Source organism: Bombyx mandarina, chromosome 01 (genome assembly GCF_030267445.1).
Source record: "Bombyx mandarina strain Sakado chromosome 01, ASM3026744v2".
Taxonomy (NCBI): domain Eukaryota; kingdom Metazoa; phylum Arthropoda; class Insecta; order Lepidoptera; family Bombycidae; genus Bombyx; species Bombyx mandarina.
Genome location: NC_143208.1, coordinates 9,878,641 through 9,897,248, shown reverse-complemented (window position 1 = coordinate 9,897,248; position 18,608 = coordinate 9,878,641). Strand labels below are relative to the sequence as shown.

Genomic DNA, 18,608 nt, shown 5'->3' with positions numbered 1-18,608 from the left:
CAAAGTTTTCTTGATTTATTGATTACGCTATCCATGCTTAATATTATATGAATTTGTTTGATTGTTCATTTTGGTTTCACCTCTTAACTATATTATTACGAGCGAGGACGCGTATAAAAACTAGTCTTACGATATTTTCAAAGATACAGCAAAAAAATTCTAAATCAGTGTGTTAATTTTTATGGCTTTCGACACTGTTATAGCCTCAAGACTCCTGCTGAATATGGATGAAAAAGTAGACCCATGCGACAATTTTTACGACTTTGCTTGCGGGTCATTCTTGAAAAATACTAGGATCCCAGACGACAAGACCTCAGTGAACACGTTTTCAATTATCACTGATCAACTCCAAGAGCAGATTCGGTCACTTTTAGACGAACCAGTCACTCCTGAAGAGCCGAGACCATTCGTGCTCGCCAAAACCTTGTACCAAGCTTGCATGAACAGAAGTAAGTAGTTGAAATTCCTTTTAAATAGACAATAACAATATTTTAAGTCCCGGCCTTCGTCGATAAGGTTTTACTAGATCAAGTTGTTAATGCTATCTGACTGTCATAAATAGAATAGAGTACTAATATATAAATCTACAGTGGTTTTACGGATGTTCCATTATAACTACTGAACCATGCATCCGATTAACTTGAAACTTGGTATCCATGTAGAAAATACATGTATTTGATGGATAGGCTAATATTCATATGAGCGTTGGACTCCCTAATAATAATGACATTAAGTAATAATGTTATTTTTAAATGCCCAATGAAACGGGCGAGTACGGCTTGTTTTATTATATAAAATCAAAACAAACTTCGTGTTTGTATATTATGTATTTGTTCACGAAATTAATTGCGACAGTTTAAAGTGCCGCAAAAACAAGCCGCGGCGATAAACGAGAGTGAAAGTACTTCTAACGACATCGCTTCCGCTATTTCATAAGTGTTGTGTGATGTAAATATAAGCAGACAACTTTAGGATAAGGTATCCTGATGATTTCATTAAACAAGATATTCGAATTTCCTCGATTAATAAACTAATTGTAGCAATATATGTATGTACATATATTTATGCATAATTAGTGAATATACTTCTTTTATTTTTATTGCTTAGTTGGGTGGACGAGCTCACAGCCCACCTGGTGTTCAGTGGTTACTGGAGCCTATAGACATCCACAACGTAAATGCGCCAACCACCTTGAGATATAAGTTCTAAGGTCTCAAGTATAGTTACAAGGGCCGCCCCACCCTTCAAACCGAAACGCATTACTGCTTCACGGCAGACATAGGCAGGGTGGTGGTACCCACCCGCGCGGACACACAAGAGGTCCTACCACCAGTACTGATATTGGTTAATTGATAATGAAATAAATCTACAGCTGCCATTGAAGCTCGAGGTGTCCAACCATTGCTGGATATGCTGAAACGGCTCGGAGGTTGGCCTGTACTTGATGGGCAGTCATGGGACGAGAACTCATTTTCTTGGGAGCAATCAGTATACAAATTCAGAGATGCCGGCTACTCCGTCGATTACTTCCTCGATTTCTCTATCAGCGTGGATGTTAAAAACTCAACGAGACGGGTCATTGATGTAAGAATATATGTACCTAATAATAATCTGAAAATATGGCGACACGATCACTGGAACAAGGCTGTTATTTACATTACATACGACGCGTAATAAAATAACGCTTCATTTAAAAACGTCCGCGTTCCGCCTCAACAATAACTATATTAATAACAGTTGTCAAATTTAAATGGCCTTAAATTTGGCTTCATTGTTTCAGCGATCACTGGTTGTGTTTATTTCAGCGATCACTAGCTGTGCTATATTATATTATTACCTATTAACCTCGCATTTTTACATATTTATGATTTGTTTTTGAAAGATATGTATATATACATGTGTACTTTGTTTTAATTCCACATTTACATCATGTCATCTCATCGTTACGGTCGGCCGACCACCTAGAAAAGGCACTTGCATTATAATGTTTGTTATGCACATAACACAGGGAATTATGGTGTAGCAGTTATCAACTTCTATTGTAATCTTTCTGCAATTGTTTGTGCTCAGCGAACTGTTATTTGCGAATTGAATACGATAATCGTTTTGGCAATGTTTCCTATTTAAAACTTATATCGGCAGCTGGACCAGGCCTCGCTCGGATTAAGCCGCGAGTACCTGAACCGCGGCTTCAGTGATAAATTGGTACAAGCATACTATGAGTACATGGTCGACATGGCTATACTTCTTGGAGCTGATAAGACAAAGGCTACAGAAGAACTTAAAGAATCACTGCAATTCGAGATGAAATTAGCCAACGTAAGTCGTTTGTTTACATTTACCGTTTCAGTAGGCATCGACCTGAACTGGCCCCTTGTTACAACAACAGCTTTATGGGCCACAGAGATACGAATCTTTACGAGCTCCGTTGACTTTGATGTAAAATGAATCACTGCGAACTGTTTTATGTTGACGGTCAAGTTGACCATAACTGGTTATTGACCAAGGTTTCGGGATTTATAATAACTGATCAAATTGATTCGGCGTTTCGCCTCAAATTGGAAGTCAATCGAATGTGTGTCATTTGATCGAGTTTCATATACTTTTTATCGTTTTAAGTTTAAATGAATTCATTGAATTCGGATATTAGTGTCAGGGAAAATTTAACAAATACTTATTTTTAGATTTCGTTACCTCTGGAGAAACGTCGTAACGCAACCAGTCTCTACAACCCTATGACCATTGCTGAACTTCAACAGAAATTCCCCAAGTATGCTTTTGTTTATTTTGTAATTTAATTATAGAAAATTTGCAATTCCCGTTCTTCTATTCGACTTCTCCATAAATTTGAATTAGCAAACGTGCATTATAAACATTATGGCAGTCTTTAATTTATTATTTTAGGGTTCCGTGGTTGGAATACATCAACAGACTGCTTGCGCCACACATTACGGTCGATGTTAATGAACTTACCATTGTCAGCGTACCCAAATACATCACCGATCTTGAGGTACGTTGTTGAATCAAAATTGAATGTTTGTCAATTGAACCATGATTTTTATTGTAGTTTAATAGAAATTAGTGGTCCCGCAGTAGTCGAAATTCGAGTATAATTCTTCGACTTTAATATTATTTAAGTCGAAGTTATATTATTTAAGTCGAATAATATTTCTTTATTATAATTTAATCTATTCTCTATTTGACCACGGACGTCAAGAACAAAAGTTTGACAATATTTAAATAGTATGCATGCGTGTGTGCGTCAAATACAGGGTAGTGTGTGTAATGTTTTTTTTATTGATTTAATGTATTTTTAGGCATAATTTAAAAAAAAATTAACATTCTGCACTCCTTCTCTATATTCTCTTTAAGTGTGGGAAATTTCATAGTCCTCCGTCCGCGCAATTATTGTAGAAAGGGATACAAAGTTTTTCCTTCACGTATTAATATATAGATATTTAAAATTGAAATTGTTATTTAGATATCTCGAGTCTGACAGTTTAATTTTCCAATTAAGGCTTTACTAGAGAAGACTCCTAAACGTGTGCAAGCTAACTACGTCATGTGGAGAGTTGCCGGGGCATCAGTTTCGTACCTAACTGACGATCTGAGGAGACGACAATTGGCCTACATCACAGCTTTGTCAGGAAAAACTGAACGCGAGAGTAGATGGAAAGAATGCGCCGATACGACCAGTGCTAGGTAAAACCTGGAAAATTTGCTAAACTCATTATGACGTTGCGTACTAACTATTATTATCTCGAGTTAGACCACAAAAAAGAAACCTATTAAATTTATTTTTGCAAGTGTACTGTTCTTATTGAGTTTCCTGAATCAATTGCTTTTTATGAAAACCACTCTCGATCATAAATTAAAAAGAAGAAAAAAAAACTTCTATAATTAGTTTCGCAGTCGAAGTGAGGTAATATTTGCACACATTAGAATCTCTTATTAGAACAAGCTTTTTAATAAATTGCGATTGAATATTTGTATGTATATTGAAAAACGTAAATAATGATGTGAAATTGAGAATTTCTCGATTTATTTTGTTAAATGCTTCTCTAAGTGGATGTTTATCCGTAATTAAAAATTACCGAACATTAATTACTACGAATAGAAAAGAAAATTATTCATTATCGGCGAACGAAAACAACAATTAAAGTAGCATTACAGTATTGTGTTTTGTCTTTTGATCGTGGTATCTAAAATCGATAGGTGATACGGGATAATTGAAAATATAACAAAAAAAATTTCAATATTAAAAAATATTTTAAAGCTATATCAAAAAATATTGTTGCGACGCACATAAAATGCATTTCGTAAGATTTATCTTTTAACAACAACATAAACGAATAAGAGGAAAACAAGGAAGATACAGAAAAGTTCAAAAATAGTAAAAGATGTTTAAAATGTATCCTTGTAATTCCAATAAAACTGCAACGCAATTTAAAAAGATATAAAAATCGTTTTCACTGTTGTCTTCTTTCGCATATTTTTTTTCATAACAATTAGAGCCTGGTTCGTACACACAGACGTGCCTAATCTCAAAATTAGTCGTTCCAATTATAACTCAGTAATTAAATTCAAATCATGCGCAAACAATAAACTGTCCGTGGCGGAAGATTAAACCGGAGATGTTTATATTGCAGCATGTCCATCGCTGTAGGGGCGCTGTACATCAGGAAATATTTCAATGAAAACTCAAAGGCGAATGCTTTAGAAATGGTCAATGATATCAGGTAAGATTTATTTATCTATACATATAAATAAAATTGGAGTGTCTGTTTGTAATATTGAAATAATCGCTTTTTACTACATGCATATGAATATGTATACGATACATACACCAAAATAAGTTTTTTTACGATTTTTGTCTGTCTGTCTGTTTGTTCCGGGTAATCTCTGGAACGGCTGGACCGATTTTGACGAGACTTTCACTGATAGGTAACTAATGATATAAGGAGTAACTTAGGCTACTTCTTTTAGACTAGCTTCGCCCCGCGGCGTCACCCGCGGTACGACAATAACCGCGAGTAACGTCACAGGACTCAGCTATCAATAATAACATTTAATGTTTCCGAAGCGAAGCGAGGGCGGGTCGCTAGTATTTTAATAAATTTTAAACTGCATTATTGAATCGATTACTAACATTATTGAACGCGTTATCTCTCAACAATAATGTTGAACAACGATTGCTTATTTGATTTATCTTGATTATTATATGCGATACAGGTATTTACGTTTTTATTCGGCGTACTTAAAATGGTTTCGGGCAAGTACATTAAAAAAGTTGAAAGAATAAAGGACATGGGAATTACGAGTATTTTTATAACTAATCATGACAGTGCGATTATTTTAAAATACTCGTTGATTTATCGACAAAATACGAAGTCATATTATTATCATTGACCTTTTGATGCTCTGCGGTTACAGGTCCTTAGCCTCCAAAATTATTAACGTTGCTGTAGTCATCTTAATTCAAGTACACACCAATCTATATTTTTAAATTATACATTAAGTTAAAAACAAAATTTAGCTTCCAATTGTTTCAAACTAAACGGTTGAAATAGCAAGAAATAAACTATTACAAAAAACACGTAGTTTTCTAATATAATTTAATTGCGTAAACATCTTTTTATATTGAACGATAAAATACCTTTGGACCTTTTCTAGCAGACACTAACGACCTAATAAACGCTCTGCAACCAATCCTGGCTTACACCGTCTTTTGTTTTCGATCGTATTAGAAGCTGATTGCCGAAAGACATGCTCCATGTAACTGTTCCATTTCCTAATTATGGAAATATTGTGTGAACAGAATACAATATGAGAAGGAACTTATGAATTAAATAAATTATATTAATTTTTATTAATCGTGATTATATTAGTGATATGTTTGAGTAAGTATTGTTTTTCTTGAACCAGACAACAGTTTCGTAAGACTCTGACCAAGGTGGACTGGATGGATGATATGACTCGCCAAGAGGCTCTGGAGAAAGCTGATGCTATGGCTTCACACATCGCCTACCCCAGTGAAATGCTCGACAACAATAGACTCACCGAATTCTACTCTGGTGTAAGTTTTATTCATAATTAACTCTAGAACTTTATTGAATTCAGCGGGCAAACGATCTTGCGGCCCACCAATTTTAAGTGGCTTTCGGACCCACAGAAAGTGAAGAAAACTACCGCCAAACTTAAAACACGAGGCGAAAGTGAGACTGCTGTAGAAGTTTATTTCTAGCTTAATGTAACCAATCGTGATCAAATAAACTTTCTGTCTTCCAAGGCAATAATAAGATGTATTCTAGCCTTAAGAACGTAACGAATAAATAAATAATACTAATTACTGATAACAAATAATAAAACTAGGAAAACTGAGACCAGAAAAAAATTCGATAGGTGATCGTAATTATCTGCGTATTTATATAATCTGATCAATGGCAGACATGCTCTTAGAATAATGGTTAAAATCCTTATTTTTGTTGTATTTTAATCAATATTGACCTTGGGATTCATTTACAGCTGGAAATGTCATCGGAACACTTGATGGAGTCCGTGCTTAACTTGACATTGTTCACTACTGAGTACTTATTCGGTAAACTGAGGGAGCCCGTCAACAAGACTGACTGGGTCACCCACGGTCGCCCGGCTATCGTCAACGCTTTCTATTCGTCTATTGAGAACAGCATACGTAAGTTAAAATGAATCTGCTAGCATTGTTTATTGAACTGAAAATACTCATTGTTTTCGATTAATATTTATTTTCTAACAACTAAAATTGTATCCTCTGAAACGTAACTATTCTTCTGAATTATAGAATTTCCGGCTGGTATCCTACAAGGAGCATTCTTCTCTGCCAAACGTCCTGCTTACATGAATTACGGTGCTATTGGTTTCGTCATTGGACATGAAATCACGCACGGTTTTGATGACCAGGTAAAATATTCTTACAATAACAATATTATAATATACTATACAATACTATATATTACAATAGCTAATATACTAGCTATTATTATTATTATTATATTATGAGGGAGTCCAACGCTCATATAAATATTAGGCTATCCGTACATGTATTTTCTACACGGATACCAAGTTTCAAGTCAATCGGATGCATGGTTCCGTTATATATTCAGTTATAACGGAACATCCGTAAAAACCACTGTAGATTTATATATTAGTATAGATTACGCTGATATTGTTATTGAAAAAAAAAAATTTAGTTTGTCACAAAGGCTTATTGATTTAAAATTACAGGGCCGGCAATTCGATAAAAACGGAAACCTTGTGGACTGGTGGCAGGAAATGACCAAAGAGAAGTATCTGGATAAAGCCAAATGTATCATCGATCAATACTCAAACTACACTGTTAAAGAAGTCGGATTGAAGGTATCTTTATTTAAAATAATTTAAAAAGTGGAGATTAAGAAACCTGGTATTTGGTAAAAAAAATAGAAATTTAGTAAAAAATTGGAGGCGCTCCATTAAATTCATAGAAATAATTTATTTCTAGATAGATACGTACAAATAAACCAGTCAAACACATTCGTTGTGACTACCGCGAAACATGACATTAGTATTAAATTTTAATATACCTACCCACAGAAAACCTTTCTGTATCTACAACAGCCGAATAATGTTTTTGTTTAAATAATCGCTTGAACAATTCACGAGTACATAGCACACGAACAAACGAAATTATAAAAAACCATTACACCTACAAACATTTGTTTTTATAAATTACTAGCAGACCCAGCCACACGTTGCTGTGGCTAAGGTTTTTGTTTCTAAATAACACGTGGCCGGCTATGCTAATACCAAAACTTAACAAAGTAAGAACAATTGGATTTCACTGTACTGCGCTTACTATGAAATAAATTTCACTTAAGCTATTGCATAGCTTCTATCGCGGGCCTTGAGCGCGGCGACTGAATCAAGAAATTCCGTAACTAAAATAACCTGACACCCCCACTACGCCTACTCTGTAGCTCTCGTTCAACACATTCACACGTTGCGCTGGTGTAGTGTTTGTGAATAAGCGCGCGGCGTGACGTCGCACTGCATGAGCATCGTGAAAAGTCTGCCCATCTCTCTCTCACGCGGTCTAACTGATGAGTGTGGAGGGACAGTTAATGTTTTGCTTTTGTTAATGTTTATAAATATAGCGTGGTCTTATTTTTATTATTATTTTAATATTAAATTATTATTGTCTAAAGGTAATTGCATAAGTTGATAAAAAATGCTTTGCAATAGCTTTACCGCGGCAGTGTCACACGTCTTTTTTTTTAACACTGCGTCATCTATTTTAGACTTATGAAACTTACAATTAATAGCAATAATCAACATAAGAAATCATGTTATTGTTAATTAATAAATATTGCAACCATTAATACAAATAAAAATTATCCTCTGACCTAAATTGGAACAAAACACATATTTAAAATAAAATAAAAGTTAAAATCGGTTCAGTAGTTTAGGTATCCATCGCGGACAAACAACGTGACACGTAATTTACATATAGGGATTAAGATAAGAATTATTTATTTAGTTGAATGGAGTGAACACACAAGGCGAGAACATTGCGGATAACGGAGGCATCAAAGAAGCTTACTACGCCTATCAAGCCTGGACTCACAGGCATGGTGAAGAAGCACGCCTGCCTGGATTGGAAAAATACAGTCCCCGACAGGTAAACAACTCTAAATCTAAACTAAGCATATGAAACAATTTTAACATAACTCTGTATTTACTCACTTATACTATGCAACAAACTACTCGTAGATTAGGGATAATTGCACTTTAGTTACACTGAGCCACACACATAAACAGGGAAAATTTACAAAATATTATTAAATGAGTACATGTTATAATAAAGATATCCTAAACCAGAAGAAACAGGTGTGTACGGGCATAACCCAAATACTTGTTCGTACTATCGCTGTATGGAGTACAAATTGGAACCCACACGCTTTCCTCATTCATATAGACGCCAAATGTATAGGTTAGCCGTGCTTCTAGCATTATTTACATCTATGACTGATGTTAACCAAATACGGAGCCGTATAGGACTTGCATTATACCACTAAATGAAAGGAAAAATCCGATCTGTTCTTTCAAGCTGGAGAAAAACTAATTCAACTTGAATAGTATTGATATTAGCTTTTTCAATAATGTAAATCGAACTACAATAAAAATATAAATAAGTAGTTAAATTTTCACCTTAAATTGACAGAAAACAGGGATCACAAAAACTTTTTTCTTTTTTTTATTGCTTCGATGGGTGGACGAGCTCACAGCCCACCTGGGTTTAAGTTGTTACTGGAGCCCATAGACATTTACAACGTAAATGCGCCACCCACCTTGAGATATAAGTTCTAAGTTCTCAATATAGTTACAACGGTTGCCCCACCCTTCAAGCCGAAACGTATTACTGCTTCACGACAGAAATAGCTGAGGTGGTGGTACCTACCCGTGCGGACTCACATGAGGTCCTACCACCAGTAATAAACAGGGGAGTAGGTAATCGCAACGTCGAAAATAATAAAATGAAAATAAAATTAAAACGAGATTGCAGATTCACAAACAGACATACGCAATTGAACCAAAGACTAAGTCATGTCTATTTAAGTAAACAGAAAATGAAACAGTCGTGTTGTATAACAACAAAAAAAAATCAAATTAAAACTCTTTGTGGAGATTATTGTCTTGATATCTGTTTCATATTTTTGGGAAACTTGTTTTTTGTGCAGGATTACCGTGAGCTCACCTGTCTATGTTTGCAAAAAAATACATCTCATATTAATTTGAAACCTTGCAGCTTTTCTGGCTTAGTGCTGCCAACACTTGGTGCGCAGTGTACCGCAATGAGGCAATCAAGTTGAGAATCACAACTGGATTCCATGCCCCCGGAAGATTCCGCGTCATCGGCCCCATGTCTAATATGGAAGAATTCGCCTCAGACTTCAAATGCCCAATGGGATCACCTATGAACCCTGACAAGAAATGCAAAGTGTGGTAGAATATTTGCTTCAAAACCACACATTGCTGTCTCTCATATTAAAACCGATCGTGCGAGCTAATTGCGTCACTAGTAATTTAGTATATTGAAATTAAATTACATAAATATTCTAAGAGTTCTTAGCTCGGCAGGGCCTATTTAGAGTCTACGGTTAGTGCAACTGAATAGATTAGATTTCACAAATTACTTTGATGTAGTACACTTTGTAAATAGGAGAATATCATTATGTTGTTTTACTAGTTTGTACACTATCACGAATCGCTGCAAATAACTTCATTTACATGGGCTTAGACTGGGGAAAAATACTATTTTAGACGGGTATAATAATATTTAATAGCTTGTAGGTACATCAAAATACAAATCTGTTGTCAAATTTGTTTGCAATTCCCAAGCTATTACTAGAAATGCGTGGAAATATTAAGCTCATGTCAATATCTTCGTTGAAATTGTCTTTCTTATTTATTGTAGGTCGCAGCGGCAATGCGTTGCCGGTATATACTCGAATTTAAAATTATACTTAAGTAGTTAGTGTTCTTAGGTCTAATTATATTGTTTGAGCTGTATTGTCGCTGTGGCCCATAGAATAAACTACTCTGTCGAATCTCAATTGAAGCGTACATTGAAATTTTATGTTATTATTATAATTAAGTATTGTTAAGTTACACCCTTGAATACAACCATATTGTTGTGAATCATCGAAACACCAATAAAAATAATTTTATCTAAAGACTAGACTTTCATTTTGCCGGATCCCTGTGTAGATACTGCTAAAGACCTACGAATATTATTACACCTTCTTTAAATGGAATTTTGTAGAGATGCGATACCTATCGTTTCATTTCCAATAATGATAGGCTGCGTAAACGAACATTGCAAATGTACAATAGTGCACGAATGCTATAGTTCCAGTAGGTAAGATTTCTGCTAGGTATGTACCATAAACCTATATAAACTAAATTAAATGTTTTTAAATATTATCGGTATGTAGTAGTTTTTTAATAATTAAATAAAAATGTCATCGCTTTGGCATCGTCGTCAGTGGCACAAAGAAAGTGGATCGTTGCCTCAAAAATTGTTTAATATCTATGACACGGCAATCCTTCTATCAATGTCACCCATTTATATATATATATATATATATATAAAATTAGTGCCCTTGTAGGCAGACGACCATACGGCTCACCTGATGGTGGTTACCGTCGCCCATGGACTTCAGCAATGCCAGGGCATAGCCAATCCGCTTAAATTATTGCTATTTTTTCTACGAACTAATTAAGTACAATATCTCTGAAAACATGTTCGGATTGATATACACCATATAGATAGACATATAAAAATAATGGCACCATCATGATTTAAGTTGAAATGGAAAATCGTTTGAAAATCTCAATGTCAACCAACATTTGAGTGGTACACAGAGTATATAAAATATAGCTATGAAGTATGTAGGTATTTGAATTATGATTATGAATTATGCTAGTAATCATTAAAGGGCAAATAAAGGTTAAACATATTTCATTAAATATCTTGATAACTAAAGATTATTTTTCATTAAAAATTTTGTGTTATATAATCAGCTAGTCTATTCCTCAAAATAGTTGTTCATTCAAAGAAAATTAAAAAGGCCAATACTCATTCCCTTCCACAGTGATTGAAATAAAACAACAATATTTTTACATTCTATTTATTTGATCGGTATTGATAAAACGATACCATGACATGAATATCCGATATATGCTCGATTGATAAACGTTTCACTACAAGATGTTTAACTTCATCCTTCAGATTACATTATTCGTGAAAACTTTATACGCTGACTATGGCAAGTAGAGAAGACTTAGTTATTAAGAATCAATATAACGCATATTATTATTTTATTAAAGATACTGTGACCGAAAATGTGTCTAACATATTATTTTATTTGATATATGTGGTGAATACATACATTGCAGAGCATGCAAGAATTATTTAAATTATTTTGAGAACGAATGTATTTATATGGTATCGGAAACAAACATACAAATATACCAAAATAGAGCAGATCAGGACAAAAACAGGCACACACATACACTGGGCACTGGTAAACGTTTCCATTTTAGTCGTCTAAGTACATATCGAGGGATGAAAGGCTGTTTGGTTTAGGCGATATTTATCTTTGTAATTAAAGATGTGTTTTATTTGTGTGTGTTTTATTAGGATTAACAGTTCGATATTTTTAATCGAACTTCAATTAAGTTTACATCATTGAAATAGCTGAAGAAGTTTGTTGGTTATGATTTTTTTTTCAAATTTTAAACATAAAAAAACATTAAAAATTTGCTTCCAGTAAAATTGCAAAAATGTCGTTTAAACCAAATAACCTTTAACCCCTCTATATTATGTTATTCGACAGAACACGCAGGCTACATTTGACAATGCAGTTACGTCAAAGTGACATACGTCATCATTACCACATAGGTACCATATAAAATTGATTTTATCAGCAAATAATAAAATGTCATGAGCCACTTTTGGAATGCTTGGTAGAATATAACTTTATAGCTTAAATATTTATTCTATATTATTATTTTGATATACATAAATATTGCATTGAAAATGTGCAATTCTAAGTGCAGATCGGGTTTATATTCGAGTTATAAATTGCAATGGTACAATATACTGTACTTATTTTAAACATAATAGCCTAATAAAAGTTATTTATAGTTAGAAAAAATCTGCGTGCAATTTTATTTATATTTAAATTAGTGTTCAGCTATTGTTAGATCTTCACTATATAAGTTATATAAGTTAAGTTTATTATTATGAGTGTATATTAAACAGACCGACGACTTATTCGGTTTTTGAAAACTCGAATATTTTGTGTCCTATCGATAAACATGTATCTACTGAGAATAATTAAATCAAATAGTAAAATGGCACAAAACTTTGAAACATACACTATAAATAACTGATATAAGGATTATAATGACTAGAAGAATTTTATAAAGACACCATTAAAAATTGCAAGAAATCGTTTCAATCTAAAATAAGTATTATGTCATCAAATTATTTACGTATAGGCTTTATAGACGAATATACCTTTAAAGATACTTTGTCTGTATAAAATGTTCTGTTAACTTAATTTACTTCAAATAGAATCAGTCGAATTTGTATAAAAATTAAAATAATTGCACACACATTATATACTTTAAGTCAGCATTTGTCAGGCAAAAGTCCTATTAAAATGCAAAAGTTAACGTTGAGTAAAAACAAATTTGGCGTCAATTATGTTTTCTATTGTTATTTTAACATTACTATACCGTTTTTGTTTTGTTTTCTATAGCCTATGAAAGCGTTTGTCATAGTGTAGTGTTTACAAAATAAATAAAAAATTAAATATGAATTTGTCATAGATATTAAAATTAGCAAATTAGATTACAGGTGCATAAAATAGAATAAATAGATTGATAAAATTATAATTCGGCTTGGTAAACATCAGTTTAGGGAAATATATCATATTCATAAACTTATAGCTTTAAATAAGGTTATTTAAGTTATACGATATTCATTAGCATTAAATTACTTAGAAGTATAAAGTTTGATTTATAAAATTGAAAAATATTATTACATAAAATTAAGGTTTGCATATGTTCTCAATTGAATAGCATTTTATTATTACAATATTATTGTTTATAATATGAGAAGTATAATTTAGTGAGTTATCTATAAATGTATTGTTGAATTTTCCACTTATTTGGCGACACTAGCCCAATAAAACCCATCCCGATTAAATAATATCATTAAAATAAATATAGTATCATAAAAATTTCATAGCGTACGGCATTTTTAACGCCCGTTAAACTGGCTGGTCACAACTTTTCTTTCCATAAAAACGTTCTTAATACTTTTTATGACAACCTTTTTGTGCCCCTGATTCATCGAAAGTTTTGAAAAAAAAAGAAACTGTTATTCTCGTAATCGACTACATATTTACTGGTTCAATATGATCTTAATCATCTAAGCTCGGGGGATTCTCCTCGGAGTAAGAGTGGGGCTTCAGATAAATGAGAAAGGAAAGTAGTCGATCGTTGGCTGCTTCGGAGCCCCTGAAATAAAAATAATACATAATAATTATTACAAAACACTGAAGGAATTTTTGGGCACTATGACAGATTCAAGTTAACTAATGTTTTTTTTTTTAACTTAGCAATGAATTTCTTACTCTATGTCAATCTCAATAGCCAGTACGGTCTGATGCGGTTTCCCCTCCTCGTCGATCCAACTGTAAAAACACAAAATTGTTAACACAAATGTTCATTTTACAAAATAATATTTTTTTATCATAGTGATCCTTTTTTTTATTGCATAGATAGGTGGACGATAAATGTGCCACCCACCTTGAGATATAAGTTCTAAGGGTCTCAATTATAGTTACAACGGCTGCCCCACCCTTCAAACCGAAACGCATTACTGCTTCACGGCAGAAATAGGCAGGGTTTTGGTACCTACCCGTGCGGACTCACAAGAGGTCCTACCACCAGTAATTACGCAAATTATAATTTTGTGAGTTTGATTTTTACTACATGATTATTCCTTCACCGTGGAAGTCGATCGTGAACATTTGTCAAGTACACATTTCATTAGAAAAATTGGTATCCCCCAGCGGGATTCGACACCGGTGCATCGCTAGATACGAATGCACCGGACGTCTTATCCTTTAGGCCACGACGACTCTACGAGCAATCCTTTCTCACGATCCTAGCAAATATTAGGTCAAAGTATACTCTTGTTTTGTCAGCAGTCCTTCATATGTGTACATTTTTCAAGTTAATCAGAGCCGGATGGTACGTGCTAAGAAAAGATCTCTGGAAACGCAATGTCGATGAAAGCAGCGGTTCCATGAACTCTGTTCCGGTGTCGGGAGGTTTGATGGTAAAAAGGACGGACCCTCTCAAACATATCTCAGAGCACCCCTCATTGAAGATACGGTAGATAAACAAAGAGAGAACCGAAGTACCTCCGTAGATAACACAACTCTACAAAAAAAAATTCGTTATTTGTCCTCACGTTTATACTAACTAGGGTTTTCCGGTTAATTATTCACAAAAACGAAAATAAAATACCTTTTTTTGGTATAAAGTTTTCTTTTGTGATAGTTTTAGTAATAATACTCATTTTTCAACTTTTTTATAAATTTTAATTATTTTAATACTTTCAAAAAAACGCGTAATTAGAGTGGGGTGTTTACGTTTACACAATGGCACTAGATGACACTCGAGTTATAAACAACGATCTTGGGTTTTTTTTTTACAAGTCGAGAAAAACTTAAAATGTCACGAAAGTGTAAATACGATGCTGATGCATTTTGTTTCATATGTCATCAATTTATTAAAGTTCAAAAGCAAACTAACTGTTTCATGCCATGTATTTTTTTTCCATCTAATTACGATCTAAAATATCGAAATTTTATGCTTTGCAATCAAAGTAAAATTTGATGTTGACCTTGTAGGCAGACGATTATTTTGAAATAAAATATTTCTGCTTAGTCTTGTGAACTGATTTTTTTTAAATACTGAGTAGTAGTGTCATTTAACAAATAAACTAAGGCTCATCAATAGCTATTAGGCAATGAACTGTCTGTTGATAATACAGGACATTGTACCTAACTTTTTTGTTTATTTTTATTTTATTGCTTTTGTAGGCCCCTGTGAGTGTACGGCCCACCTGATGGTGAGTGGTTACCGTCGCCCGTGGACTTCAGCAATGCCAGGGGCAGGCCCAAGCCGCTGCCTACCAAAGTATAATAGAAGCGTGTTAAAAAGATAGTCACATGTCAGAGAACGAAGTCGACGTGCAGGGTACGTCTACTAGAGCACGTGGTCTTCGCACCGAGCCGCTCTCCCCGTGCGCGGCCTGCGCCGAACCCAGAATGTTCCTCGACACGTTCCAGAAGCCACGCTGAGCCGCTCCCACACCGTCTATACGCTCGATGCGAACCCAACCTGAGTTGTTAACGAGGTATTATAAAACTTAATAGTACACGTCAAACGTATTCGACAGTTGACATATCTTTAAATTATTACGTGAAGCAAAAACTTTGTATCTCTTTTAACGAAAATTGCGCGGACGGAGGAGTATGAAACTTCCCACGCTTATAGTTTATATAGAGAAGGAGTGCAGAATGCAAATATTTTTTCGAAATTATGCATTAAAAATACACTAAATCAATAAGAAAAACATTGTACACACTACCATGTTTTTGACACACACACGCATATATACTCTTTTGTTTATTGTTTTTTTTATTGCTTAGATGGGTGGACGAGCTCACAGCCCTAGTGTTAAGTGGTTACTGGAGCCCATAGACATCTACAACGTAAATGCCGCCACTTGAGACTTGAGACCTTAGAACTTGTATCTCAAGGTGGGTGGCGCATTTACGTTGTGGATGTCTATGGGCTCCAGTAACCACTTAACATCAGGTGGGCTGTGAGCTCGTCCACCCATCTAAGCAATAAAAAAAAAAAAAAAAAAAAAAAACCCACCTTGAGATATAATTTGTAAGGTCTCAGTATAATTACAATTGCTGCCCCGCCCTTCAAACCGAAACGCATTACTGCTTCACGGCAGAAATAGGCGCGGTGGTGGTATCTACCCGTGCGAACTCAAAAGAGGTCCTACCACCAGTAAATTAATGATAGGATTTGAGAATTCACCTATTTAATTGTTCCCGTATTCGAGTTAATTTCGGCGTTGTGTGATTCAATCTGCACAAACGCATAAAACATACAAGGAAAAAGCTGGTTGTCAATATTTCATAGAATGTTATGTATAAATATTATAAAAAGTTTGGCTAAGGCCCGGCGACCACCAACTCAGTGTCCAGTAGGCAAGGGAATGTATATACTATACGCAAAACTCGTCACCTTGCCCCCGACCGGTTTCGGGTGATTTTATTAGTAGAATTCTACTAATAAACTGTACTTTATTAGTAGAATTCTACTAATATATGTAACTATACTGAGACATTACTAACTGATGTCTGTGGGCTCCAGTAACCACTTAACACCAGGTGGGCTGTGAGCTTGTCCACCCATCTATCAATAAAAAAAATATTTAAATTCATGACAATGCAATACATACTAACCAGCAAACGGAGGCAGTAAGTCCGGTTGGCAGTTACTGCAGTAGCACCGTACCTGGCCCCAAGACACCGCCTTTCGAAGTTCAGGGTACGGACAAACCAAAAAGTTCCAATACTTCAAAACAAGATGCAGGTGCTCACAGCCTTCTCCTGACGCTTCCCACTCGGACTCCAAGCTCTGACCTTCGTCCATCTCTTGATCGAAGCACAAGATGCGATTGAGGTAATTCAAGTTCTCAATAGATAGCTGCTCGGACCATAGCTCGTCGCGGCGCGTCGATTCATCTAAAGACGACGATTGCTCTTCGGTTAGATCAGGCAAATTACCAGTTTCCAAAGTGAGAGCGTCCATTATTTCGTTATCCAAATTATCGACATCGTTCGCTTCGGGATACCGATCGTTATGGCGAATGTTCGTATCGTAAAACTGTCCGTGCGACAAGCTGTCCGAGTGATCCGCAATCTGTGAACCTACACTGTACGTATGACGTAACACCTTTAGTTCGATATCGTCTTGTATCAGACTAAAATTATGAGAGGAATGACTCTTGTGAATGAAGCGCGACGATGTAGATGTATCACAGCTGTTTGACGACATCGTATTGTCTGACATTATCAGGCTTTGGTGTAAAGAGAGCTGATTGGGACATTGTCTCTTGCGTCTTATCGCTGGATTCTTCGTCTCGAAGTTACTGAGCGGAATGCATTCTAGGGGCAGGATATCGCGTCGGGAGCTGGGTCCGGGTTGAGCCGCGATAGGTTCCAGCTCGTCCTCGATGAGGTTGTCGTGGCTATAGGCTTTCAGTTTTCGACGGATTCGCATTTCGGTCAAATTGGTTTCGAATAATTCACGAGTTGGTTCTTCATTCATGTCGAGATCCGACATCGATTCTTCTCTTTGATTTTCAGCTATGATGGGTAGGTCGATCGAAGTGCCGCTCACGACCACGTGAGGATGCAACAGTACAGACACCTAGAATTTGAATTCGAGGTTTTAATTAAGCTGAAATGGCGGCTATCCTTGTAGCGTTACCGGTCTTATAAATCAGAACGCATGATTTCTTTGCACCAGAAATGAATAGGACAGTGGTACTAATCTACAAGGGCTCACAATATGCCCTACCATCAGTACTCCATTGCAAAAAAAATGGGAAAAGCTAAACAAGGTTTACAGGTTAAATCGGTTATAGACAGATTGCAGGGTAGTAGTGGCTTGAAGAATGCTGGGTTCAGTCATACTGATTCATAGCCGGATTATATAGTCCGGACTATATAGTATCTATATAATAGGGCAGGGGTCATCAAATGGCGGACCGCGGTCCTCATCCGGACCGCTGATCCATTTTGTGCGGACCGCGAAAACACAGCAACTTGTACTACTACGCACGGAAATTTCCAGTGAAGAGTTCTAGAAAAATTTGTAAAGCAACGTTTTCGAAAATGAACTTCATCAAGAATAAA

At 35.2% G+C, this 18,608-nt stretch overlaps 2 protein-coding genes across 6 annotated transcripts in view; one reads left to right on the top strand and one right to left on the bottom strand.

The window, feature by feature from the left end:
* Positions 1–10,751, top strand: part of Nep2 (M13 family metallopeptidase neprilysin 2) — a 35,883-nt gene extending 25,132 nt beyond the window's left edge. For all 3 annotated transcript variants that reach the window (XM_028177273.2, XM_028177272.2, XM_028177271.2), the window contains exons 5-17: positions 204–449; positions 1,373–1,584; positions 2,143–2,319; positions 2,685–2,770; positions 2,905–3,010; positions 3,518–3,702; positions 4,650–4,739; positions 5,926–6,076; positions 6,526–6,694; positions 6,821–6,939; positions 7,264–7,395; positions 8,555–8,695; positions 9,824–10,751. In XM_028177273.2, the coding sequence (XP_028033074.2) occupies positions 204–449; positions 1,373–1,584; positions 2,143–2,319; positions 2,685–2,770; positions 2,905–3,010; positions 3,518–3,702; positions 4,650–4,739; positions 5,926–6,076; positions 6,526–6,694; positions 6,821–6,939; positions 7,264–7,395; positions 8,555–8,695; positions 9,824–10,024 (2,015 nt within the window). In that variant the 3' untranslated portion in view covers positions 10,025–10,751. The remainder of the gene's footprint in view (positions 1–203; positions 450–1,372; positions 1,585–2,142; positions 2,320–2,684; positions 2,771–2,904; positions 3,011–3,517; positions 3,703–4,649; positions 4,740–5,925; positions 6,077–6,525; positions 6,695–6,820; positions 6,940–7,263; positions 7,396–8,554; positions 8,696–9,823) is intronic.
* A 943-nt stretch (positions 10,752–11,694) lies between these two features.
* Positions 11,695–18,608, bottom strand: part of Neurl4 (neuralized E3 ubiquitin protein ligase 4) — a 29,830-nt gene continuing 22,916 nt past the window's right edge. For all 3 annotated transcript variants that reach the window (XM_028177192.2, XM_028177193.2, XM_028177194.2), the window contains exons 29-32: positions 17,151–18,120; positions 15,834–16,005; positions 14,226–14,285; positions 11,695–14,109 (exon numbers count right to left, since the gene is read on the bottom strand). In XM_028177192.2, the coding sequence (XP_028032993.2) occupies positions 14,013–14,109; positions 14,226–14,285; positions 15,834–16,005; positions 17,151–18,120 (1,299 nt within the window). In that variant the 3' untranslated portion in view covers positions 11,695–14,012. The remainder of the gene's footprint in view (positions 14,110–14,225; positions 14,286–15,833; positions 16,006–17,150; positions 18,121–18,608) is intronic.